We start from the raw sequence: 26,571 nt of genomic DNA on the forward strand, positions 1-26,571 counted from the left end.
TATAATCCTGACTTTTCTGCACCCCCTCCTAGCTTTGTCAACAAAACAAAACACTGGCTGTCGGGTAGACAGTAGCGCTGTTTCCCCCTACTGCAGATTCCATCTTTAATGTCTCTGTTCTCCTTTAATGCGATGGCCAAAGGTTCCAGGCCCAGAACCAACAGCAAGGGAGAGAAAAATCCCTGCCTCGTCCCCCTGTGGAGCCTGAAGCCATACCATTGGTTCTTTAGAAGCCATATCATTGGTGATGACTGTGGCAGTGGCCCCAGAGAACAGGGTGTTAATTACTCCTGTGAAATAGGGACAGCACCCATATGCCTCCAGGACTACTTGCTCTAACTGTCTTCTTCTCACCTCTCACCTCTCCTACTAGGACCATATCTCGGTGTGGTACGAGCAGACCAACTGCTATGCCACAGAGCTGCGGGAGTTCAAGCAGCAGATGGTTGCCCAGATTGAGACCCTGGACAAGGAGACCCTGAGGACAGACCTGGACCGTGTGGGGACGCATGTGGAGCTCGAGATGGACTACCTGGAGACACAGAACGGGGCGCAGCTCTGCGTGGACCTTGACGACAAGCTGGTGGAGCAACAGGTGACTGTGGTGAAGGAGAAGAGCAAGGCCAAGTGCGACAAGTTGAGATGTGGCAGACATGGTGGCAGATGTGGTGACATACTGAGGGGACAAAGACACATGATTACTTAATAAGAGGATCATAGCAAGCCTGGTAATTAATTGCACCCACCTGGCTTCCCAGGTCTAAATCCCTAGAGGGGAAGAATTCATTGATAAAAATCAGCAGTGGATCTAGCTTCGAGGTCCATATTTGTATTTTCCTGGCATAGGCCTACTGAAAGGACAGATATATGAAGTAAACTCAGCAGTAGCGGTAATGCAAGGCCTTGTTTCCTTAACAAGTCTTCTTCTACATGATGAGTGGAGATATAGTGGGCCACAGGTATGAGATGTTGAGAAACGTGTATGCAGGCCAAGTGTCTCAGCTGCTGTACTGTCATGTAACTAAGTTAGAAAATCAATCTACCCTCATATCAGGATTCTACTCTCAGAGGCCCTTATTAAATAATTTAAGTGGCTTTCATTCAATGTTGTGCTTAATATTCCTTGTTCTGCTCTAAAACATTAAGGTTAGGGTTGATAACATATAGAACACCATCTGGTTTTGTTGGCGGGCATAATTATAAATCTAGAGCAGGTATTCAGGAAACTATTTACACTTGGTTGTTGAAGTACAGGAAGTGGGAGGACAGTTACTGAGTTCCTGTATGAGAGCATGCTGATGAAGCACATACTGTAGATGAAGGACTGACTGAAGATGAGATGCTGATTTAAATATCATTCTCTAAATTATGCACCACTTTAATTGTAATATCTGGTTTCAGTTGCACTAGAGCAAAAATGTGTAGGCAGTGACTAATTAGATTTAATAGCCTGTGATCTTTATAAACGTTGCCATGAAATAGTTTTTTAATTTAGCCAGTAATGAAATCAGATGAGTGCTGTTGCCTACTAAGTAGGCAGTTTCTTCTGACACAATCAGGTTGAACATCTGAACATACTTCAGATCATTTGAAAGGTGTGAAAATTTGCTAAAACATTTTTCTTTAAACGTAACTATCCCTTGAACTTTACTTAGTCCCTTAGTATCACTTTTGTTTGATTTATCAATATGGTATGCTGTAGTTTGTCTCATGATATTGGTATAATAGATATCACAGTTGGACTGTAACAATGTCTACATTGTAATTACACTGAACCTGCTGTGTAATGTTAACTACCATGTAAAAAACATGATACTAAACTAAATTTAAAGTGGGACCAGGAAGGGTCATGTACCTCTCTTCTCCCCTCGCAGACTGCAGGGACATGATATCCAGCATCAAATCCATAAAGATTTTTAAGTGAGTTGGAGGCCCAAAGACGTGGGCAGCAGCTTGGGAAAGGTTTACGTCTTCAACGGCACAGATGAGGGCACCCTCTATGAGATTGGCTCCATCAGGGACTTCACCGTCTCCTTGGGCACATCTATGGCCAAGACCATGAAGCTGCCATCCCCTTGGCAAGGTAGCGGCCACACCGTTTACAACAACCACACGTACTACCTGAAGGAGGGCAAGGAGCCACGGCTGGTCAAGTACGACCTGTGGCAGACAACGCTGTCTTCCCTGTCCAGGACCACGTTCCCGTATATGGCCTAACCCTGGAGACGGTCATTGACCTGGAGGCAGACGAGGAGGGCCTCTGGGCCATGTAAGTGCATGCCACCAAGGAGACTGAGAGGCACATCTCTCTGGACAAAATGGATGACAACACGCTGGACATCGAACAGATGTGGGACACGCCGTGTCCGAGGGAGCCTTCATCTGGGGCACGGTGTACATGGTCTACAACACTGCGGAGCCCAGACGCTCGCGTGTCCAGTGCGTATTTGATGTCAGTAATATGGTGACCAACGACGACGCACCGCTAGTGTACTTTCCCAAGTACAATCTACTGGAGCTGCGGATCTACGCCTGGGGATGGCTACCAGATCCTTTAGAAGCTGGCCATGAAGAAGAAACTGGAGGTATGAGCTCAGCAACGCTGCCTAGTGTTGAGATTTCATCATCTGTACTGAGTAAAAGCCCAGAAAAGTCTGTGTAGATGAAAATAAAACATTTTCATCATCATATTCAGGTTTGTTCAACTACAGATGCCGTGTCTGCATTTGATCATGCTGTTGCAGGAATTTGCCTGCACTACAAGAAATGCAATCTTGAGGTTAGAAAGGCTTCCAATTTCCACTTTAAACTTGATTTGCCTGAACACATTTACCAACCCCTACAAATTTGTAAATGTATTATAATCCACATGTCCTGTTGTTGCAGGATAATTTTTATGCTGTAGCAAACTGGCTCAAATTAAGATCCTACATCTGCAGTTACGATTTTGAACAGTCCTAAATGTAATCAGATCATTGTCATAGTCTTTCCTGTCTTACTAACAGAAAAACAGTTCAGTAACAAAACCATCAATTTACTTTAGATATTGCTTGTTATTAAATATTTATATGATAATAAAGATCTAGGAGCACGTGGACGGAGAATCTGAAGTGAAAACAGTACAGTTGTATAATATTTTTGTTTTCTGTTTAGCACTTTTGAAAACCACATTTTACCTTTCACTGGCTATGCCTTGATGTTGAATAAAAACATAGTTGGATGAAAGTGTGTAAGTTATTTTTCTTCCATGTTACATTAAAAGAGGAACATATATCTGCACTCAATTTGGAATGTTAGAACCAGAATAAACAACTTTATTGTAATTTCTTTAAAATACAAGGGATGCCTGGAAACAGTTGTTACAAATACAAATGTTCAATAGAAAAGTGGAAAGTTACTCTAAATTGCTTGGAAAAAACAGGAGAGTCCTTATTTTAAACACTTATCACAAGGCTGATGATGCAAATGAGTCATGGATCAAGCCAAGTCCCTCCAGGTACATGACATTGCCTGAACAGGAGACTATTGGAAAATACTTCACAGGTAATAGGAAAACAGAGCAGTGAAGCTGTAGTCACTGTGAAATTGAAACAGAAAAGTAAATTCAGGGAGATAGTCATGTGGATAATATAATAAATATGTGATTCTAAATTCAGTGCTATTATTGATGTCAGTATCAAAGGGCATTATATACATATACTGTTGTACATTAAGTCCATACCTACAGTGTAATTTTAACAGTACCGCCACAAACCAAACAACATTGTTTGCAATGATGCTAGCTACCTATTTAGCACGTAATGCAGCTACACTTAAGACGTAAAAAGTATATGATAGCCAGGTATGGTGTATGTTGTGTACATGAAACAAATAGAAATAAAGTAGAGGGATGAAACACTTGTCATCCTGGAACATCTACTGTAGTAAACCAACAATTATTTAAGTAACAATACAAATGTGTATAAAATGGTTCACTTCATAATACCCTGTTGATTGTTTTGGACTTGCTGTAAGAGGGAACTTACTGTAAGTCGTAGGGTACTTCAAGAACATCCTGCACTCAACAGCAGCAACTATAACATTTGACCTATTTAATATGATGTTGTATCGTATGTTCACAAGACTGCCATTATGCCCTGACCACACTTCAGACAGATACACATAGATGTTAACCTCAGATGTATAAAAACACCAGGCTAAGCTCAACTGCAAAAATATTGTTGCAATAATACTGATCCCACCAGACCCAGTACACACTATACATTCCATGACAAAGTGGCTGTCCAAGAGGGCACAAGAGAAGTGTGTGAGTGTTTGTCTGTATTTCTGTGTCTGTGTGCTGGGGAGATAATGTCCAGTGTAAACCGACTGTTCTTCCAGAATAACTTACTGCACTTTACTTATTTTGAGCCACAGAATTTATGGGTCTGGGACACTCCAATATTTCAGGCCTTGCTGCAGGGCAGGCTTCGTAGAGTAGTGTAGTATAAATTCTGGCTCCTCCCTCATGGACTAGACAGAAGTTTTGGAGAGGGGCAGGAGCCTTGGCTGTCAAAGCTTGCATTGCGGGTTTTCCACTGTAGGAGACATTTCACATGGTAAGATTAGTGTACCAACATGGAAATTGCTGTCACTTAAGAGTTTACCTACCATCAGAAATCCTAAACATAGATGGATATATATATATACAGTGCATTGGGAAGGTATTCAGAACCCTTGACATTTTCCACATTTTGTTACTTTACAGCCTTATTCTAAAATGGATTAAATTGTCCCTCCCCCCATCAATCTACAGACAATACCCCATAATGACAAAGCAAAAACACTTAGACATTTTTTCAAATATGTATTAAAAATAAACAACTTAAATATTAAATTCATAGACACTTTACTCAGTACTTTGTTGAAGCACCTTTGGCAGCAATTACAGTCTCAAGTCTTCAAGCCATCGCCGATCCACTTTTCATTTTCCATTTGTTTTGTCTTTGTTTTACACACCTGGTTTCAATTCCCCAATTACATGTTCATTATTTAACCCTCTGTTTTACCCATGGTTTTTGTGCGTGATTGTTTTATGTATATTCGGTCTGTTATTGTGGGCTCGGTATTAAGAAATGTTATTGGAATATTTGAGTAAAGTTACTTGTGTTACTCATCTCTGCTGTCCTCTGCACCAGCTACACCCAGACCATTACAGGTGGAGTGCTGCAGAGATTGTTGTCCTTCTGGAAGGTTCTCCCATCTCCACAGAGGAACTCTAGAGCTCTGTCAGAGTGACCATAGGGTTCTTGGTCACCTCCCTGACCAAGACCCTTCACCCCCGATTGCGCAGTTTGGCTGGGCGGCCAGCTCTAGCAACAATCTTGATGGTTCCAAACTTTTTCCATTTATGAATTATGGAGGCCACTGTGTTCTTGGGGACCTTCAATGCTGCAGAAATATTTTGGTACCCTTCCCCAAATCTTTGCTTTGGCACAATTCTTTCAACCTCATGGCTTGGTTTATGCTCTGACATGCACTGTAAACCTTATATAGACAGGTGTGTGCCTTTCAAAATCATGTCCAATCAACTGAATTTACCACAGGTGGACTCCAATCAAATTGTAGAAAAATCTCAAGAATGATCAATGGAAACAGGAGGCACCTGAGCTCAATTTTGAGTCTCATAGCAAAGGGTAAGAATACTTATGTAAATAAGGTATTTCTGTTTTTTTTATTTTTAATACATTTGCAAAGATTTCTACCATTATGGGTTATTGTGTGTAAATTGATTGTCACGCCCTGGTCGAAGTATTTTGTGTTTATCTTTATTTATTTGGTCAGGGTGTGGCATGGGTTTTGTATGTGGTGTGTATGTATGGGGATTGTAGCTAGTGGGGTGTTCTAGTTAAGTCTATGGCTGTCTGAAGTGGTTCTCAATCAGAGGCAGGTGTTTATCGTTGTCTCTGATTGGGAACCATATTTAGGCAGCCATATTCTTTGAGTTTGTCGTGGGTGATTGTCCTTAGTGTCAGTTTGCACCAGTTTAGGCTGTTTCGGTTTTCACATTACGTTTATTGTTTTTTTTTTGTAAAGTTCGTGTTTCTTTATTATTAAATAAACATGGATTGCAATAGCCACGCTGCATTTTGGTCCGATCCTTGCTACACCTCCTCGTCCGAGGAGGAGATAGAAGAAAGCCGTTACATTGATGAGGATTTTTCATTTTATTTAATCCATTGTAGAATAATGCTGTAACATAACAAAATGTGGAAAAAGGGAAATGGTCTTAATACTTTCCAATGCGCTGTATATACTGAACAAGATAGAAATGCAACAAGCAACAATTTTAAAGATTTTACTGAGTTACAGTTCATATAAGGAAATCAGTCAATTGAAAAAATTAAATAGGCCCTAATCTATGGATGTCACATGACTGGAAATACAGTCAGGTGGTCACAGATACCAGGTTGGGGCGTGGATCAGAAAACCAGTCAGTATCTGGTGTGACCATCATTTTGCCTCATGCAAAAAAACACAACTGCTTCCCGTAGAGTTGATCAGGCTGTTGATTGTGGCCTGTGGAATGTTGTCCCACTGCTCTTCAATGGCTGTGCGAAGTTGTTGCATATTTTGGTGGGAACTGGAACATGCTGTCGTACACGTCAATCCAGAGCATCCCAAACATGCTCAATGGGTGACATGTCTGGTGAGTATACAGGCCATGGATGAACGGGGACATTTTCAGCTTCCAGGAATTGTGTACATAATTTGCAATATGATGGAGGTGGATAAATGGCACTCTAATGGGCCTTAGGATCTCATCACGGTATCTCTGTGCATTCAAATTGCCATTGTGTTCATTGTCCATACCATAACCCCACCGCCACCATGGGGCACTCTGTTCACAACCGCTCACTCACACTGCGCCATACACGTGGTCTCCGGTTGTGAAGCCTTTTGGAGGTACAGGAAAATGATCTAAAAGGATGTTGGAGGTGGCTTATGGTAGAGAAACTAACATAAAATTCTCTGGCAACAGCTTTGGTGGACATTCCTGCAGTCAGCATGCCAATTGCACGCTCCCTCAACTTGTGCCATTGTGTTGTGACAAAACTGCACATTCTAGAGTAGCCTTTTATTGTCCCCTGCACAAGGTTCACCTGTGTAATGATCATGCTGTTTAATCAACTTCTTGATATGCCACACCTGTCAGGTGGATGGATTATCTTGACAAAAGAGAAATGCTCACTAACAGGGATGTAAACAAATTTGTGTACAACATTTGAGAGAAAGAAGCTTTTTATGCGTATGAAACATTTCTGGGATCTTTTATTTGAGCTCATGAAACATGGGACCAACGCTCTACATGTTGCATTGATATTTTTGTTCCGTGTACATACATTTACATTTTGATAATTTGGCAGATTCTCTTATCCAAAGCGACACACAGTCAGTGCATCCAACTAAGGTAGGTAAGAGAACCACATCACAGTCATTGCAAGTTATACCTTCCTTAATAAAGCAGCTATCAGGGAAACAGAGTAACCGACCTACCTCTTTCTGAGACTCGGTGGCCTCCAGTAGAGGGTGCCAGTGAGCGATGGGCTTGCGGGGATAGGCCAACATCTCGTTCCAGTGGTCTCTACCCAGTCCCTCTGCATGACTGCCGACTCTGTTCACACCTATGATCTCATTGTGTCCCACCCTGTGTATAAAAAAAGGTAAAAGGCACCCATTAACACTTCAGCCACATCTGGCATGTAACTTCACATTTTCTCTTCTACTATTAGCAGAACCGACAGTATTAGTTGGAATCTCATGGTTGTAGCATAAACAAACCAGACCTAGGTTCAAACACTATTTCCAATATCAAAATTACTTTCACCTACATTCTGTAGTAAGTATTCAGATAACCTTTATTTGAAAGCAAAGTAGTTGAATATTGGAATGCATTTGGAAATACAATAACAATATGAATATACACGGACTCAAATACATTCCCATATTTAACCCAGGTATTTGAAAATAGTATTTCACATAAGTATTTGAAAATACTTCCAAATACAATTTGGAAGACTATTTGGTTTTTACAAATAACCGTTCAAATACTCAAATAAAGGTACTTGTTTTGGGCTGCGTATTTGAAAATACTGAAATACACAGAAACAGTATTTCAAAATCATAAATAAAAGCCCAGGTCTAACACAAACAGATCAATAACAATAATTTACTGATTATTCTTGATAATAATAAGGGCAAATATAACAATTGATATGGCAATACAAACAACTATATATATATTATGATAATGGCATACAAGTCATAGTCCATGACGGATATATGCAGGCTGACTTGGTCCATGTTCTCAGGGGGGATGTCGAAGATGATAGCTTCGTTATAGGTGGGGTTCAAAGTGTTCCTCTTGATGGTGGTTTTCCTCTTTTTTAAGCGCCGTCCGTCACTCTCCAGGGAGACTTTGACATATGGGTCTGCCAATAAACAAGAAAAAAATATGATTTGATTTCTTTAAAATTAAAAGTGCTTAGCTACTTAAAGGATCAAGCTGACCTGGCTCTAGCTACATTATGTGATATGTAAATGAGCTAAGTATGGCTCTTGTGTTACGAAACCAGATATATGATACCAAATCAGATGACATTTTTGTCTTGTAATTTAGCATAGGCCTACACTCTTTTACCATAGAGATGGCCAAATCAATGCGTAGAACAAGAGTGAACAACCGTGTTTAAGGTAAAACAAGCACAACACCTTTTAAAGTGAACCCACTGACTCAACTATACCTGAGTATCCTGTGATGTCCATGGCCTTGAGGTTCCTGCACTTGATGATGGTCATGGTGAGTCGGCCTGCGGTCGGCAGGTAACAGAGAGAGAACATGATCTCCCCCAGGTCTACACTCTCCTGTGTTCAAGGCCACAGACAAAACACATCAGAACAGAAGGAAACAGTTATCACACATTACAATGCCACTAATATTGTTAAAAGTATAGTTGAATGATTTACATGTTTAGATATTTGTTTCATTACTTTGAAAGCAGTCTATGTACAATGTCTGATGTAAAAAGGGCTTTATCAAAAACATTTGATTGGATAATTGATTGACTTACAGAGGTGGCGTACTGAATGTCCTTCCAGATGGCCGTCTCGCGAGAGAGGTCCGACACCTCAAACAGGTTCTCTAGGATGACCTCGCCGATCATGTCGTGGCTGGAGAAGCGGTCAAAGTCAAAGATGCTCAGGTGCAGCTTCCTGCTGCCCAGCTCCTCATAGGGCACTGTGAACTGGAAGGACTCGTCAAACATGGGGTTGAGAGTCTTGCGATGGACGCGGGTCTGGAACTTGCGCTTGCGGTCAGGCAAGAGGTAGATTTTGACGTAGGGGTCGGAGCTGCCGCATAAGTCCTTGGCAGGCAGGTCGAAGGCCTTGAGGATGTTGACGAGGAGAGCCTCGGACTCATAGTCGTACTTGAGGGAGAAGTTGATCTTGCCACAGGTCTTGGAGGACTCGTCGGCCTCCAGGGGGCTCTGTTTGTAGAGCTCTGGCTGGATGCGACCCAAACTGGCCAGGCTGGTGGGTTGGTCCTCTGCATAGGGGAAGTCGCTGCCTCGGTCAAGGCTGGTGACATGGTGAATTTGTCGGGGGAGGTGCTTCTTAAAGGAGCTGTGCCTGGAGACATGGAGACATGGAGACGCGGAGACGCGGAGACATGGAGACATGGAGACATGGAGACACGGAGACACGGAGACACGGAGACACGGAAACACGGAGACATGGAGACATGGAAACATGGAGACATGGAGACATGGAGACATGGAGACATTTTTGCCAGTTGAATCATTGTCTTGGACAATTTACACACTCAAGCAGTGAAATAATGCTAGTACCATATGGCATGCCTGGGAAATCTGTGCCCTCGCATCCCTTCAGAATAATGTCAGATTCCAATTTAGAGTAAATGGAATCACTTTTTCTTTCTGATATTAGATGATTTTGTTTTTTCTTCATTTAGCGCAATAGGAGCGACACGGCAGTAGGGGCATTCAACTGACAACCTCATTGCTTTTTTTTATCTATCTCATCTTAAAGGTCGCAAACGGAGATATTACAGGGGTGGATATGATGCGTAATGAATCATATCTCTGTACCACTATGATACACTATAAATAGCCACTTCCTGACAACATCACATACTATTACCTCAATACTAAAACATGGCCTTGGCATAAACTGGACCTCAGAGGAGCCCTGTCTAACCTATTTAAGTAGGATGCCCATAGACACGGATATTAGGTCAGTTTTGTGTTACTCCACCCAAATGGTTAGGATTTGGGAAGGATATACTAATAAGCTGATACTAGGGATGCCTCCTAAATGGCACCCTATTACCTGTACAGTATATTGTACTAGTTTTGAAAAAGGCCCAAGTCAAAAGTAGTGCACTATGTAAGGAATAGGGTGCTGTTTGGGACACAGCCTAGGTCTGTGTTTAAGGGCAACTTCCTCCCGGAGCCTGACCTATTGGAGGAGGCAGGCTCGGTGGTCTGCCTGGCCATGCGCGTGCGGCGTAGGAAGTGGTCTTTCATGGACAGCTGCACCTCGGCAGGGATGTTAGGTGACGTGTGGCTGATCTTCACCGCAGCCTCCAGGAAACTCGCCGGATCCGAAGGATTCAGCTTGTCAGATGCCATGGCGTGCACGTGCGTGTGTGCGCGTACGAGTGTAGGCCTGTGGGCATGTGCTGAGAAGGCTCTGTCGTAGGGTCTGTCAGAGGCAGAGGAGGGGGGGGCGGCGGCGGGGGCAAGGGCGGTGGCACTGGAGGAGAGGTCCTTGGTGCGCCAGGGCAGCCAGCACAGCTTCCAGGAGGCAAAGACGATGACGCCCAGCAGGGCCAGGCCACAGGCCACGAACCCCAGGAGCAGGAAGCTGAAGGAGAGATCTGGAGGAGGCAATAGAGGGATGGAAGAAGGGATGGAGGTGGAAGAGAAGAAAGAAAAGGGGAGGGGATAGGTCAAATAAGCTATTTGTTTTGCCAAGTCTGTGCTCACCTAAAGGGCAGGGCCCTAAATTGGTGCTAATTCAGGTGTCATGCTCTGGCACGATTTAGCTTGAACCCTGAATAATACAAGTCTGGAATGAGTTACATGTCTTTGACTACAAATAATCCATGCAGGAATTTAAAGTAATGAGAAACAAGCCCTCTCTCTCTCTCTTTCTCTCTCTCTCTCTCTCTCTCTCTATGTCACTCTCACACACACAGATGCAGAGTGCAAGTGCTCACTGTTTGACTTGCAAATGAGCTAAATGTAATTTCAGTTTTATCCAGAAACAGTCCCACAATACATTTGACCAAGGAGCAAAGCCCCACTCATAACCAGACAATTTTTCTATAAACCTAGTTGAACAAATAATATCTCAAATTATTGTTTGACCATAATCTCAGAAGTGAGATTTTAAATTAAGATTTTTTTTTCCTGAGGCAGAGATAAAGCAAGTAGCACAAAGGGTGGAGCTTTAACGCTGAATCTTGGTCTGATGGTGGTTTAATAAGCTCTGTTCATCATAAGGGAGTGTGCTGAGCCTGCTGCTGTGGCACAGGATCTGGGCTGTGTCCCAAATGGTACCCCCATTCTCTGCATAGTGCACTAGTGTACTCATAGGGAATAGGGTGCCATTTGGGACTCAAGCCTGGATTTGGGAGACACATTTTCCCTCAACAGTCCACTCAGCACATGTATTTATTTATTTATTTTTTTATTTCACCTTTATTTAACCAGGTAGACCAGATCACCTTTATTTAACCAGGTAGACCAGATCACCTTTATTTAACCAGGTAGACCAGATCACCTTTATTTAACCAGGTAGACCAGTTGAGAACAAGTTCTCATTTACAACTGCGACCTGGCCAAGATAAAGCAAAGCAACAACAACACAGAGTTACACATGGGATAAACAAACGTACAGTCAATAACACAATAGAAAAATCTGTATACAGTGTGTGCAAATAAAGTAAGGAGGTAAGGCAATAAATAGGCCAATAGTGGCGAAGTAATTACAATTTAGCAATTTACATTGGAGTGATATATGTGCATCCTCCTGGTGGAGAGAATTTAGGACAACTGGTAATCCCTGTATACTCGAAAATAAAAAGTTGGAATTTCACAGTCACTCAAAATTCTGTGGCTTACTTACACCCTGATTATCTTTTGGGATATTGAAATGATCTGAGTGGGTGGTTGGGTGACTAACCCACTATGAAGTTTAATGTACCTTCAATAAGTGATATAGCTAAGTGCTTCTAAGTATCACCTCCCGCCGCCGGTGCTCAAAAGCCTAAACAAAAACCATCAGAACAATTTTGCCCTTTGAGTGTATTTATGTTTAGTGTTTTTTTTTCTGTAATACAGAGTTGTATTGCTGTAATACATTTTTAAGTACCAGCAGTTTATTGAGATGTACGTTAATTGGTCTCCTAGGCACACACACACAGACTTCAAATCAAATATTGATGTGAGAGCAATGCAAGCTTGTACAATTACTACACATCTCACACCTTTGACATCTCAGCCTAATGCAAAACCCAAAGCCAAGAGATGGTAATAGGTGGTATTCAGTGTTCATACAGTCATTTAATCTAGCGTGTGTCTTTTTAAATCAGTAGATGTCAGAGAGTAAGCCTACTGTGTTCATGATATTGTACTTGCAGTTTTTATTCATCATAAAATTGTTGAAACTTATGTATAAAAAAGAACAAATGTATTTAGTGAAAAATGACTGGACATAAAGGCATGATGCAGTACAATTGGATCTTACTGTCTGTAAAATGGGGGAAACGACCACATTTAATGTATCTGCTGCACTGCTCTGGCTGAAAGAACATGCAGTGAGACCAGACCAGTAGAGCTTTTTCAGGTACTCATACATCTAATTAAACCTTTCTTTGAAGCAGAGACACAGAGAGAAACCAAAGCCCCAGGGTTTGTTCTCTTTGTCAAGTGCCCTCATATACAACCTGGTCTCAAAAGAATCCTTGCCATTCGACATTTCCACTCCCACTCTCCCCAACCCCTTAATTCTGAGAGTCTCAAACACAACATGCCAGGTAAACAGTCAGGTCCAACATTATTGGCACTCTTGATAAAGATGACCAGAAAAGACTGTAGAAAATAAATAATACAAATACTGAGCTATATTGTACGCAATAAAAAAAAGGAAACATTTGTCTCTGGACTAATTGAAAACTTGTAGTTTGAATTGAAGAGGGCAGTCCATAAGCACAGACAAAGGATATCAAGGATCTGGAAAGATTCTGTATGTAGGAATGGTCTATGATCCCTCCCAATGTGTTCTCCAATCTCATAAACATTTTAGAAAAAGGCTCAGTGCTGTTATCCTCACAAGGTGAGCTATTGAAAGGTGTTGAAAACAGGGGTGTCAATCATTTTGAGAGAAAAAAAAGTAGTACTTGTTAAACATAATAGATTTGTTTTTAAAATTGTGTTAGAATATCATATTTAATTTCCCCCCTTATCTCAGCTCGCTGGTCACCATAGCATCTCCCACCTGTAGCACACGCTCCAGCAGGTATATCTCTCTAGTCACCCCCAAAACCAATTCTTTCTTTGGCCGCCTCTCCTTCCAGTTCTCTGCTGCCAATGACTGGAACGAACTACAAAAATCTCTGAAACTGGAAACACTTATTTCCCTCACTAGCTTTAAGCACCAACTGTCAGAGCAGCTCACAGATTACTGCACCTGTACATAGCCCACCTATAATTTAGCCCAAACAACTACCTCTTTCCCTACTGTATTTAATTAATTTATTTATTTTGCTCCTTTTTATTTCTAATTTGCACATTCTTCCATTGCAAATCTACCATTCCAGTGTTTTCTTGCTATATTGTATTTACTTTGCCACCATGGCCTTATTTTGCCTTTACCTCCCTTATCTCACCTCATTTGCTCACATCGTATATAGACTTGTTTATACTGTATTATTGACTGTATGTTTGTTTTACTCCATGTGTAACTCTGTGTCGTTGTATGTGTCGAACTGCTTTGCTTTATCTTGGCCAGGTCGCAATTGTAAATGAGAACTTGTTCTCAACTTGCCTACCTGGTTAAATAAAGGTGAAATAAATAAATAAAAATTATTTGTATTCTTTATTTTTTCTCATCTTTATGAAGGGTGCCAATAACTTGGGACCTGACTGTATGTAAGCAATCGAGAACATTCATTATTTTTTCTTTTTTTAACCAGGCAAGTCAGTTAAGAACAAATTCTTATTTACAATGACAGCCTAAGAACTACCTTGGTCAGGGGTAGAATGACAGATTTTTACTTTGTCAGCTCAGGGATTTCATCTAGCAACCTTTAGCTTACTGGCCCAATGCTCTAACCACTAGGCAACCTGCCACCCCAACTTCCCAGTTCTTACACTAATTCTCTATGTCTTGGTGGATGATGTGCGATAAAAAGCTCAAAAATAACAACTAATCACCCTTGACTGGGACGATTGTCTCATCAGGAGTCAAGTGGCAGCAAGATGGCTCCTCTTAAATAATCTTTAAGCAATTTCCCCAGCAGCCTCCTCGGCTAGTTATAGGCCTCAGCCGTCTCACACATTGGCCACTTTATCATTCTCCCCACTCAATCCTTTGCACCTGGGATTTACCCACAGAGATTATATTTATGAGGGATCGGCCAGTTAACTAATTTATTATTGGACAAAAATGTAATCGGTATGGGATCATCCCTTCATCTGCAATGACCACATGATTAGGGCTGACAATACACAGGAAATGGGCTACCTGTCTGAAAAAGAAATATACATTATCCAGCTGGTTATAGTGGTTCTGTTGGAGAAAACACAGCCCATCAAAAGGCAAGACAAGAGCACAGAAACATTATTTTCCCATTGCATTGTCAAGTAAAGGGTATAACAATATTATATATAATGTATGTCATTAAAGGGATACTTTGGAATTTTGGCAATGAGGCCCTTTACTTCCTCAGAGTAACTTTTTTTTATTTAACTAGGCAAATCAGTTAAGAACAAATTCTTATTTAAAATGACAGCCTAGGAACAGTGGGTAAACTGCCTTGTTCAGGAACAGAACAACATATTTTTACCTTGTCAACTTGGGGATTTGATCTTCCAACCTTTCGGTTACTGGACCAACACGCTAACCATTAGGCTACCTGCCACCCCCTATGGATACCATTTTTTTGTTTCTGTGTCCAGGAAGTAAGGGAGTTAGATGTAGTTTTGCAAGCCAATGCTAACTAGCATTAGTGCAATGACTGTAAGTTTATGGGTATCTGATAGCATGCTAACAGTTACCATAGATGTCCAGTCATTGCGCTAACGCTAGTTAGCAATTGCGCTAACACTTGTTAGCAACTTCCTTCAAACTGCACGCAGAGACACAACAATGGTATCCACGAGTTCATCTGACTCTGGGGAATGTTATCGGTTTTGGTTTTCCATTTATATTTCGAGGTAGCATGTTAGCACAAAGGGCGCACCAATTGGTGTCACCTCGTTAGTAAGTATGTGGTATATCTGTGCTGGCTTGTCCATCTCAGTAGTCAGAAGTGTTTGTTTTGCTCCATATTCTTTTACTCTCAATCCTAAATTGTGGATTTTTCTTTTTGTTTGTCTTTTCGGAGGCAAACCTAGTGGGAATCCATGGTGGGTGTCTTTCAGAACCCCTTTTGAACCCCTTTCTGTTTTGTTTTCATTGTCAGAGATTTTTTGCTTTGTTAGTTCCCTTTGTTGTGAGCAATATTTTGAGTTTGTCAGGTGGGAAAGTAACAGGAAGTAGATAAAAGGTCTCATTGCCAAATCCTGAAGTATTTCTTTAAGCAGATCTGCATATACACTGAGTGTACAAAACATCAAGGACACCTGCTCTTTCCATGACGTACACTGACCAGTTGAAAGCTATGATCCCTTATTGATGTCACTTGTTAAATCCACTAAAATCAGTATAGATGAAGGGGTGTGCGAAGAGTTAAAGAAAGATTTTTGTGGGTGCCATTCAGAGGGTGAATGGGTAAGAAAACATCGGTTTGGGTCAAGAACTGAAACACTGCTGGGTTTTTCACGCACAACAGTTTCCAGTGTGTATCAAAAATGGTCCATCACCCAAAGGACATCGAGCCAATTTGACACAACTGTGGGTGGGAAACATGGGCCAGCATCCCTGTTGAATGCTTTTGACACCTTATAGAGTCCATGCACTGACAAATTGAGGCTGTTCTGAGAACAAAAAAGGTAGGAGGTGCAACTCAATGTTAGGAAGTTGTTCTTAATGTTTTGGAGACTCAAGTTATTTTATGTATGGGTGGTCCTGGGAATCAAACCCACTACCCTGGCATTACAAAATCCATGCTCTACCAACTGAGCTACAAAGGATGACAAAACAAAATAAATATGTTTTACTGTTATAGTATAGCCTCCATCCTATAGCTCCTCCCAACTGTGCAGCGCAGCCTCCACATAAACTGACATTTAGGTTAAGTGCATCAGAAAAATTGCAGGCAACATTTTCCCTAAGCTGCAGCCCTGGTGACCCTGTGTACAGTATAGTATGGAGGAAAGAAAGGCACACTTCTTCAGTGTGAGGATATTTACAGACAAGCAATTACTGGGATTGCCATGTGGAAACTCACCACAACCCTTGAGGTATAGGCCTACCTACTCCCAACAATCCCCTATTTAAAAGGGGCTATTACTGAACTGTTGCCAAACGAAAAACATTAAAATAGCCCTATTGTAAACAAAGCAAGGTTATTACAAATAATCAGTTTAGTTTCAGTTAGTTTTCAGACTTATTTGGTTTCAGTTTGATGAAAACATTTCTATTTCGTTTTTATATTATTTAGTTTCAGTTTTAGTTGTAGTGTTAGGGACAGAAAGTAGCCAATGTGTGGGAGGCTAGGAGCCATTTTTGTGTTGTAGGCCTATAGTTTGTTCACTTCTTGCCACTAGGGGGCTGGCTGTAAGGTGATAGGCCAGGACCATAGACTTGGATAGACATAACATATCTACATCTCTGTCATGTGTGTGTCTGTGAGAGCAAGGGCAGCGCCATTGAGGCCATCTCCATCTTCAAATCATCAATTTTCTTCTTCACAAGTAAAATTCATTGGCTGATGCCTCCTGATGACCCCGGCTGTCACGACTCCAACCGGGTCATCAGGTCATGCCAACTGGGTCATCAGGAGAGATCAGCCAATAAAGTTGACTAAATCAAAATGGAAAAAGTCCTCAATGGTGCTGCACGTTCTAACACAGGCTTTAGGGCACTAGAGGACTCCATACAACGGACATGCTGTAGGTTTGGTTAGGTTTAAAATATAAATAAACCCTAATGTGACTGGTGCAATAAATATGAAACTCTCTTGCCCATGTTTTTTACTTCAGTAGTAGATGTAAGAAGAGTCAAGTACCTTTACAGTACCTTTTTCTGACAGAAAGAGAGAGAGGAAAAAACTACAAATGAAGTCATGACACATTTGGCGTGTTATGTTTATGTAATTGTAACAGTTTAGCTTTCGTCCGTCCCTTTGCCCTGACCCGGGCTCGAACCAGGGACACTGCACACACAGACAACTGACACCCACGAAGCATCGTTACCCATCGCGCCACAAAAGCCGGGGAACAACTACTTCAGGTCTCAGAGCGAGTGACGTCACCGATTGAAACGCTATTAGCGCACACCACCGCTAACTAGCTAGCCATTTCACATCGGTTACATAATATTAAACATGTATCACTGACTAACCCCTTCAAATAGGGTTAATAAAAACAGCTGCAACAACAGCAAAAACATAAGCAATACAACACTTCCTCATTTTCTGGTTTATCTTCTCGTTCCAGAGAGGTGGCCGTTCTGTTTCTCCATGAATACTTGGGATGCAGGGCAGAAACCAGATCCAGTACCACAGTGCACAGCTTTGGACAAACAGCCATCCTTGCCTGCCAAAACTGGTGAGGGGACTCTGTGAACATGCCCCCATTTACTTCTTCTAGGTATTTCTGCAGCACGGGGCACTTAATGCCCTGCCAGGTTGACCCTCTGGCTTGACAGTGACTTCAGACACAATCTTCAAAGCGAGGAAGCTATATTTCTAAAGCACTGTGGTTGAGATTCTTGCTAGATTTATTGTGCTGGCATCTTCCTGGGGTCCTGCTGCTTCATGGCTGTACTCTGATTTGCTGAAGTACAAAATACTTTGATTCCCTCATCAGGGGCTCCATCTCAGTTGAGCGAAGTGCCAGAGACACACTTGGATCCATCAGACAAGCTGCTGCAGGGATTGGATCGAAGTTGGCTGCAAAGGATTCAGTATGCGTAAGAAGTGCTCACGCAGTGACTTCAGGAGGACCTGTGCCAACTGTTTTGCAACAGTAGTTGACTTCAAGTTTGCCTCAAGGTTGAGAAGACACGGCACCACATCAGACAGCGACTGGCTGTCAGTTTGAAGTTGGTCGGTGTGGATTCTGAACTGCTGCAGCAACTTCACAAGCTGTTCTAGCTTGGCACAGTCACACTCCATGCTTCCCTGTTAGCTAGTAATAGCTAGAGATAGTGAGAAAGAGAGAGACAGACACAGAGAGAGAGAGAGAGAGAGTGAGAGAGAGAGCGATCCTCAAAAAGTGTGTGGATTCCGAACTACTGCAGCATCTTCACAAGCTGTTCTAGCTTGGTCCAGTCACACTCCATGCTTCCCTGTTAGCTAGTAAGAGCTAGGGATAGTGAGAGAGAGAGAGAGAGAGAGAGAGAGAGAGAGAGAGAGAGAGAGAGAGCGAGCGCGAGAGATGAACCTGGAGATGAACTACAGAGAGATGAACCTGGAGAAGAGTCCCCTAAGCAAGCTGGTCCTGGGGCTCTGTTCACAAACAGACCCCACAGAGCCCCAGGACAGCCACACAATTAGACCCAACCAAATCATGAGAAAACAAAAAGATAATTACTTGACACATTGGATAGAATTAACAAAAAAACAGAGCAAACTAGAATGCTATTTGGCCCTAAACAGAGAGTACACAGTGGCAGAATGCCTGACCACTGTGAATGACCCAAACTTAAAGAAAGCTTTGACGATGTACAGACTCAGTGAGCATAGCCCTGCTATTGAGAAAGGCCACCATGACTCTCAAGAGAAGACAGGCTATGTGCACACATATTTCCCTCAGATTACACAGATCCACAAAGAAATCGAAAACATACCCAATTTTGAGAAACTCCCATATCTACTGGGTGAAATTCCACAGTGTGCCATCACAGCAGCAAGATTTGTGACCTGTTGCCACAAGAAAAGAGCATCCAGTGAAGAACAAACACCATTGTAAATACAACCCACATTTACAGTGCCTTGCAAAAGTATTCGGCCCCCTTAAACTTTGCGACCTTTTGCCACATTTCAGGCTTCAAACATAAAGATATAAAACTGTATTTTTTTGTGAAGAATCAACAACAAGTGGGACACAATCATGAAGTGGAACGACATTTATTGGATATTTCAAACTTTTTTAACAAATCAAAAACTGAAAAATTGGGAGTGCAAAATTATTCAGCCCCCTTAAGTTAATACTTTGTAGCGCCACCTATTGCTGCGATTATAGCTGTAAGTCGCTTGGGGTATGTCTCTATCAGTTTTGCACATCGAGAGACTGACATTTTTTCCCATTCCTCCTTGCAAAACAGCTCGAGCTCAGTGAGGTTGGATGGAGAGCATTTGTGAACAGCAGTTTTCAGTTCTTTCCACAGATTCTCGATTGGATTCAGGTCTGGACTTTGACTTGGCCATTCTAACACCTGGATATGTTTATTTTTGAACCATTCCATTGTAGATTTTGCTTTATGTTTTGGATCATTGTCTTGTTGGAAGACAAATCTCCGTCCCAGTCTCAGGTCTTTTGCAGACTCCATCAGGTTTTCTTCCAGAATGGTCCTGTATTTGGCTCCATCCATCTTCCCATCAATTTTAACCATCTTCCCTGTCCCTGCTGAAGAAAAGCAGGCCCAAACCATGATGCTGCCACCACCATGTTTGACAGTGGGGATGGTGTGTTCAGCTGTGTTGCTTTTACGCCAAACATAACATTTTGCATTGTTGCCAAAAAGTTTAATTTTGGTTTCATCTGACCAGAGCACCTTCTTCCACATGTTTGGTGTGTCTCCCAGGTGGCTTGTGGCAAACTTTAAACGACACTTTTTATGGATATCTTTAAGAAATGGCTTTCTTCTTGCCACTCTTCCATAAAGGCCAGATTTGTGCAATATACGACTGATTGTTGTCCTATGGACAGAGTCTCCCACCTCAGCTGTAGATCTCTGCAGTTCATCCAGAGTGATCATGGGCCTCTTGGCTGCATCTCTGATCAGTCTTCTCCTTGTATGAGCTGAAAGTTTAGAGGGACGGCCAGGTCTTGGTAGATTTGCAGTGGTCTGATACTCCTTCCATTTCAATATTATCGCTTGCACAGTGCTCCTTGGGATGTTTAAAGCTTGGGAAATCTTTTTGTATCCAAATCCGGCTTTAAACTTCTTCACAACAGTATCTCGGACCTGCCTGGTGTGTTCCTTGTTCTTCATGATGCTCTCTGCGCTTTTAACGGACCTCTGAGACTATCACAGTGCAGGTGCATTTATACGGAGACTTGATTACACACAGGTGGATTGTATTTATCATCATTAGTCATTTAGGTCAACATTGGATCATTCAGAGATCCTCACTGAACTTCTGGAGAGAGTTTGCTGCACTGAAAGTAAAGGGGCTGAATAATTTTGCACGCCCAATTTTTCAGTTTTTGATTTGTTAAAAAAGTTTGAAATATCCAATAAATGTCGTTCCACTTCATGATTGTGTCCCACTTGTTGTTGATTCTTCACAAAAAAATACAGTTTTATATCTTTATGTTTAAAGACTGAAATGTGGCAAAAGGTCGCAAAGTTCAAGGGGGCTGAATACTTTCGCAAGGCACTGTATGCTTATTTATTTTCCCTTGTGTACTTTAACCATTTGTACATTGTTACAATACTGTATATATACATAATATGACATTTGTAATTGATGACATTTGTAATGATAACAAGTTCAAACAGGTGCCATTAATACAGGTAACGAGTGGAGGACAGAGGAGCCAGTTACAGGTCTGTGAGAGCCAGAAATCTTGCTTGTTTGTAGGTGACCAAATACTTATTTTCTACCATAATTTGCAAATGAATTCATTAAAAATCCTACAATGTGATTTTCTGGATTTTTTTCTTCTCATTTTGTCTGTCATAGTTGAAGTGTACCTATGATGAAAATTACAGGCCTCTCTCATCTTTTTAAGTGGGAGAACTTGCACAATAGGTGGCTGACTAAATACTTTTTTGCCCCACTTTATATATATATATATATATATATAACAATTTTACAAATATTAAAATTGCATTGTTGGTTAAGTGCTTGTAAGTAAGCATTTCACTGTAAGGTCGACATCTGTTGTATTCGGCACATGTGACAAATACAATTAGATTTGATTTGACTTGACAGAGAGAGAGAGAGCGACAAGGAGAGACAGACAGAGAGAGTGAGAAATAGAGAGCTCCACTTCACTATCACTTTGATAGGACTCAACAAAATAACAAGGTAGAAAATGGACATTATTTTCCAATGTCTAGACACAATGCTGAATTGTTATGTATCAGAGAGAGAAATGTTATGTCTGCCTATTGATTTAGTCAATTCCATGAAACATCTGGTACAAAAACAAAACGTATCATCATTATAATAGAGACCAAACAGAACAAAATATATTATCATATGAATAAACAAAACAGTAAACTCAAAAGGGCACTTTTGAGAGTGCCAATGTTATATACTTTCATGCAATACAATTACAATTACATTTGAATTTGACATTTGTCTCAAGATAATAACAATGCTAAGAAATAATGTGGCGTTTAGTTGAATTTTTTAAAGATTTGTGTGAATAAAACATTTAATAAAAATTAAACACGCCAAAAAAGCAGTTTACAGCAGGGAATATAAATTGAACTCCAGAGTTGGTGTTCAGCAATTAATTTCCATAATTGGTCTAGCCACCCAGAGGATGATAATGTGGGACTGAGTTGTTGAGGCTAGTAATTAAACAAGGCTGAGAATCCTACAGCGTGATTCGTGAACACATTATTAGCATGTTTCTCGACAAGAACGCTCCCCCAAACCAAATGAGAGCTCAGTCGGTAGGATTCGAGCAGGAAATGCACACCGGATCCTTTTACAAATACAGCTCATTATGTGAAAACCTACAGCAACCTACATTTGATTTGATTTGATATACAGAAGAATATACATAACTGTCTTATGATTTATATTATCTTGGTTGATGTTGTACATTTAATTGTCACCAACCCCTGGGTTATATAAATAAGAAGTATCATTGAGGCACACACACACACACACACACACACACACACACACAACAGACAAGTGTCCTTGCAGATAAAGCAGAGGGGCAGGGGGATGACGCAAGTATCCTGTCCCTTTCCTGTCCCTTTCCTGTCCCTTTCCTGTCCCTTTCCTGTCCCTTTCTTATGTGTGTGAAAGTGGGTTAGATTAGTATTTGTTGGGCTGGAGACTGAGGAGAGTGTGGACGGGAGATAAGAGAGAGAAAGGCCAGGCTTGCAGGTTTTGATGGACATAGCCGGTCATTCTGAAGAGAAGCTGCCGAGAGGTAGCCAATAAGAGCGCTTGGCTGAGCAAATGTCCCTAAACCTGACCAAGACTGTTATAAAAAAACAAAAAAAGTCATTATCAAGTTATTCAAAACTGTCTGTTGGGGGGTGAGTGTTGGAGAATGAAACCATGTGATTTTAACCAAGAATGGACTCTGAAACATTGCCTTAGGCTAGCCTTGTCTCACTTACCAAGCTGGAAAGCAAAGACTATTAAACTAGTAGAGCCCAAACAATGGTATGCTACCTGATGAATGTCCTGTCCAACCAACCAGGGAAAGATCCTGAAGTCAACACTGTGACTCTGCAGACTTGTCTCTGGGTCCTAAAGCGCCTTATGCAAATTCCAAACCCAACTCCAACAGCCTACACAACATATGCCAGGCAAAGTCAAAAATAGAGCATTATAAAAATAAAGCTTTTAACAGTAGCCTGGATAAAAAGTGACTACTCTCACATTATGCTCTTGTGAAAAGTAATGGAGAGATCAGTTTTGGATGAATTGTAATGTGTTTTTTATTTATTGTCAAACTCTACTACACCTTAAAAAAAATTGCATGCTACAGAACTCACGATAACATATTGAGTGGTGAGTTACTGTTTGAAAGAAATGATGTACTATACAATACTATACTATAAAAAATCTTGTGTTTTAGGTGGCTGAGAGCTAAACGTGGCCAATCCTGTTCATGGAGCTCTTACTCCATCTCCTCCATAGATTAATCAGCCATAAACATCTAATTCGTCAACACCTGGACCCTTGGGGGGACTGACTTCCAAATTAATCATTCAAATCAATACAAATCAATTTGGGTGCTGCTTTTTTATAAAGTCATTCATCATGTGAGGCTAGACAAAAGACCACGACCCAACCTTCCCTTTCAGAGGAACAAGAAAAGGGCAACAGTGGCAAAGAAAATCTCCCAAGAGTGACAGATTGAGGGTGAGCACCAGATAGCGAGTTATCTTCTGCTCGGCACAATGCAGGAGTTTGCATGACCGTCACAGCTGGTCAGTTATGGCCAATCTCCTGTCAAAAAGGCTTTGGTTGATCAAATGCTGACTTGAATAAAGGGTAAACCCATTTGAATTCAATCACTTCTTGACAGCACCCATTTTGAAGCAGTCATACATATTTGCCCATGGTAAAAGTGCTCAGAAAGTGACTTTATGGATCTGAATGCCAAAACATTCAAAAGATAGAGATGCTCAAGGTTGACCCATTTTGCATACCCCACCATACCATGAGACATCATGTCTTCATCACTGGAAAATATAAACGGTTGAGTTTGATATCATTTATGGTCCAAAAAAAGTCACTTTCTGACCTCTTCTTCCATGGACAAACATGTATGTAAAGTTTTGTTTAAATCAAAAGTGATTGAGTTCAAATGGATTTGCTTGGATGACTGGATCCTGAATGTGAAGACGTCCATGGCTCACATGATCAAGGCTCAGGCTTGAGATTTTGATGCAGAATAGATCCAGTCCTACAGTGCACCCATCGGGCCCTGTTCAAAATCAGTGCTCTATATAGGGAATAGGGTGCCATTTGGGATGCAGACTTACTCTGTGTGGTTCTGTCCAGTACCTGGGGGATGATAGAGGCACACTGTATAACAGGCCCAATCTCCGCACTGACCAATGGGTGCTCACACTCACCTCCTGACACATTGCTATTCATGCCCTGATGGGTTGAATGAATGGTTGCCTGGTATTGGTTGATGCTGTCCAGATTCCCCTTCATTGCACCTTAAGAATTTTCACGTGCATGGGCAAATTCTGTTACACTTTGTTAATGCACTTACGTGCCCATCGTAAATACCCAAAGTGCACAAAAAGAAATCACCAATGAAATCCTAATTACATTACATTGACCACAATGTTGAATGAATCAGACGTTACCGGGGCCTTATCTGGAGTGGTAGCTGTCACCAGTCATACAGGTCCAAAGGAGACTCACGAGTCACTGCACACCATATCAACATGCTGTCATGGTAACAGTTGCAGGAGCCCTTCAAATAAGTATGCATAAAACATAATGAGGAGTCTTCCAAAATGTTACACCACAAAGCACTATATACAGTGCATTCAGAAAGTATTTTTCCACATTTTGTTACATTACAGCCTTATTCTAAAATTGATTAAATTACTTTTTTCCTCATCAGTCTACACACAACACCCCATAATGACAAAGCGAAAACAGGTTTTTAGAAATGTTAAAGATAAAAAAAACAGAAATACCTTATTTACATAAGTATTCAGACCCTTTGCGATGAGACTCGAAATTGAACTCCGGTGCATCCTGTTTCCCTTGATCATCCTTGAGATGTTTCTACAACTTGATTGGAGTCCATCTGTGATAAATTAAAATGATTGGACATGATTTGGAAAGGCACACACCTGTCTATTTAAGATCCCACTGTTGACATTGCATGTCAGAGCATAAACCAAGCCATGAGGTCAAAGGAATTGTCCGTAGAGGTCCGAGACAGGATTGCGTCGAGGCCCAGACCTGGGGAAGCGTACCAAAACATTTCTGCAGCATTGAAGGTCCCAAAAAACACAGTGGCCTCCATCTTTCTTAAATGGTTTGGAACCACCAAGACTCTTCCTAGAGTTGTCTGCCCGGCCAAACTGAGCAATCGGGGGAGAAGGGCCTTGGTCTGGGGGGTGATCAAGAACCCGATGGTCACTCTGACAGAGCTCCAGAGTTCCACTGTGGAGATGGGAGAACCTTCCAGAAGGACAACCATCTCTGCAGCATGCCACCAATCAGGCCTTTATGGTAGAGTGGCCAGATGGAAGCCACTCCTCAGTAAAAGGCACATGACAGCCCACTTGGAGTTTGCCAAAAGGCACCTGAAACACTCTCAGACCATGAGAAACAAGATTCTCTGGTCTGATGAAACCAAGATTGAACTCTTTGGCCTCAATGCCAAGCGTCACGTCTGGAGGACGTGAAGCATGGTGGTGGCTGCATCATGCTGTGGGGATGTTTTTAGGCAGCATGGACTGAGAAAGGATAGATGAATGGAGTAAAGTACAGAGAGATCCTTGATGAAAACCTGCTCTAGAGAGCTCAGGACCTCAGACTGGAGCGAAGGTTCACCTTCCAACAGGACAACGACCCTAAGCACACAGCCAAGACAACGCAGGAGTGGCTTCAGGACAAGTCTCTGAATGTCCTTGAGTGGCCCAGCCAGAGCCTGGACTTGAACCTGATCGAACATCTCTGGAGAGCAATAGCTGTGCAGCAACGCACCCCATCCAACCTGACAGAGATTGAGAGGATCTGCAGAGAAGAATGGGATAAACTACCCAAATACAGGTGTGCCAAGCTTATAGCATCATACCCAAGAGGACACGAGGCTGTAATCACTGCCAAATGTGCTTCAACAAAGTACTGATTAAACGGTCTGAATTCTTATACTTAAATCTGCTTTTTTTTGTATCATAATTATACATTTGCAAACATTTCTTAAAACATGTTTTAGCCTTGTAATGATGGGTTATTGTGTGTAGATTGATGAGTGGCAAAACTGTTTAATTCATTTTAAAATAAGGCTGTAATGTAACAAAATGTGGAAAACATCAAGAAGTCTGAATCCTTTCCAAATGCACTGTACTAATTCACTCTGCTTTTTGTCTGTCTCTTTCTTTAAGTATTCCTCTTGTCCATGAGGCACTCTCTCTGGTCTGAGACAATAGTTACTATTATATCCCTTTCTAACATGGTATTGGTGTATCTTTCTGTGTTCTTTGGGTTGGATCCCATTCTTCCACAGTGTCTACAGGAAACAACAGGCCATCTAAGCTAGTTAGCGAACC

The 26,571-nt window shown here is 41.6% G+C and overlaps 1 protein-coding gene and 1 pseudogene across 3 annotated transcripts in view; one reads left to right on the top strand and one right to left on the bottom strand.

The window, feature by feature from the left end:
* Positions 1-247: 247 nt before the first annotated feature.
* LOC110528999 lies at positions 248-2,709 on the top strand (annotated as a pseudogene).
* Positions 2,710-3,293: 584 nt separating this feature from the next.
* Positions 3,294-26,571, bottom strand: part of LOC110528252 (synaptotagmin-6) — a 58,855-nt gene continuing 35,577 nt past the window's right edge. The window contains exons 2-8 of one of the 3 annotated variants that reach the window (XR_002474223.2): positions 10,519-10,939; positions 9,111-9,669; positions 8,784-8,904; positions 8,300-8,471; positions 7,537-7,687; positions 4,391-4,577; positions 3,294-3,577 (exon numbers count right to left, since the gene is read on the bottom strand). Coding sequence is in view for 1 of the 3 variants with exons in the window: in XM_021610149.2 (XP_021465824.1) it covers positions 4,506-4,577; positions 7,537-7,687; positions 8,300-8,471; positions 8,784-8,904; positions 9,111-9,669; positions 10,519-10,939 (1,496 nt within the window). In the remaining 2 variants the exon portion in view is untranslated. Of the gene's footprint in view, positions 4,578-4,912; positions 5,273-7,536; positions 7,688-8,299; positions 8,472-8,783; positions 8,905-9,110; positions 9,670-10,518; positions 10,940-26,571 lie in introns of those variants that run through there. The other 2 variants (XM_021610149.2, XR_005052637.1) reach the window with 2 other exon arrangements.

Source organism: Oncorhynchus mykiss, chromosome 7 (genome assembly GCF_013265735.2).
Source record: "Oncorhynchus mykiss isolate Arlee chromosome 7, USDA_OmykA_1.1, whole genome shotgun sequence".
Lineage (NCBI taxonomy): Eukaryota > Metazoa > Chordata > Actinopteri > Salmoniformes > Salmonidae > Oncorhynchus > Oncorhynchus mykiss.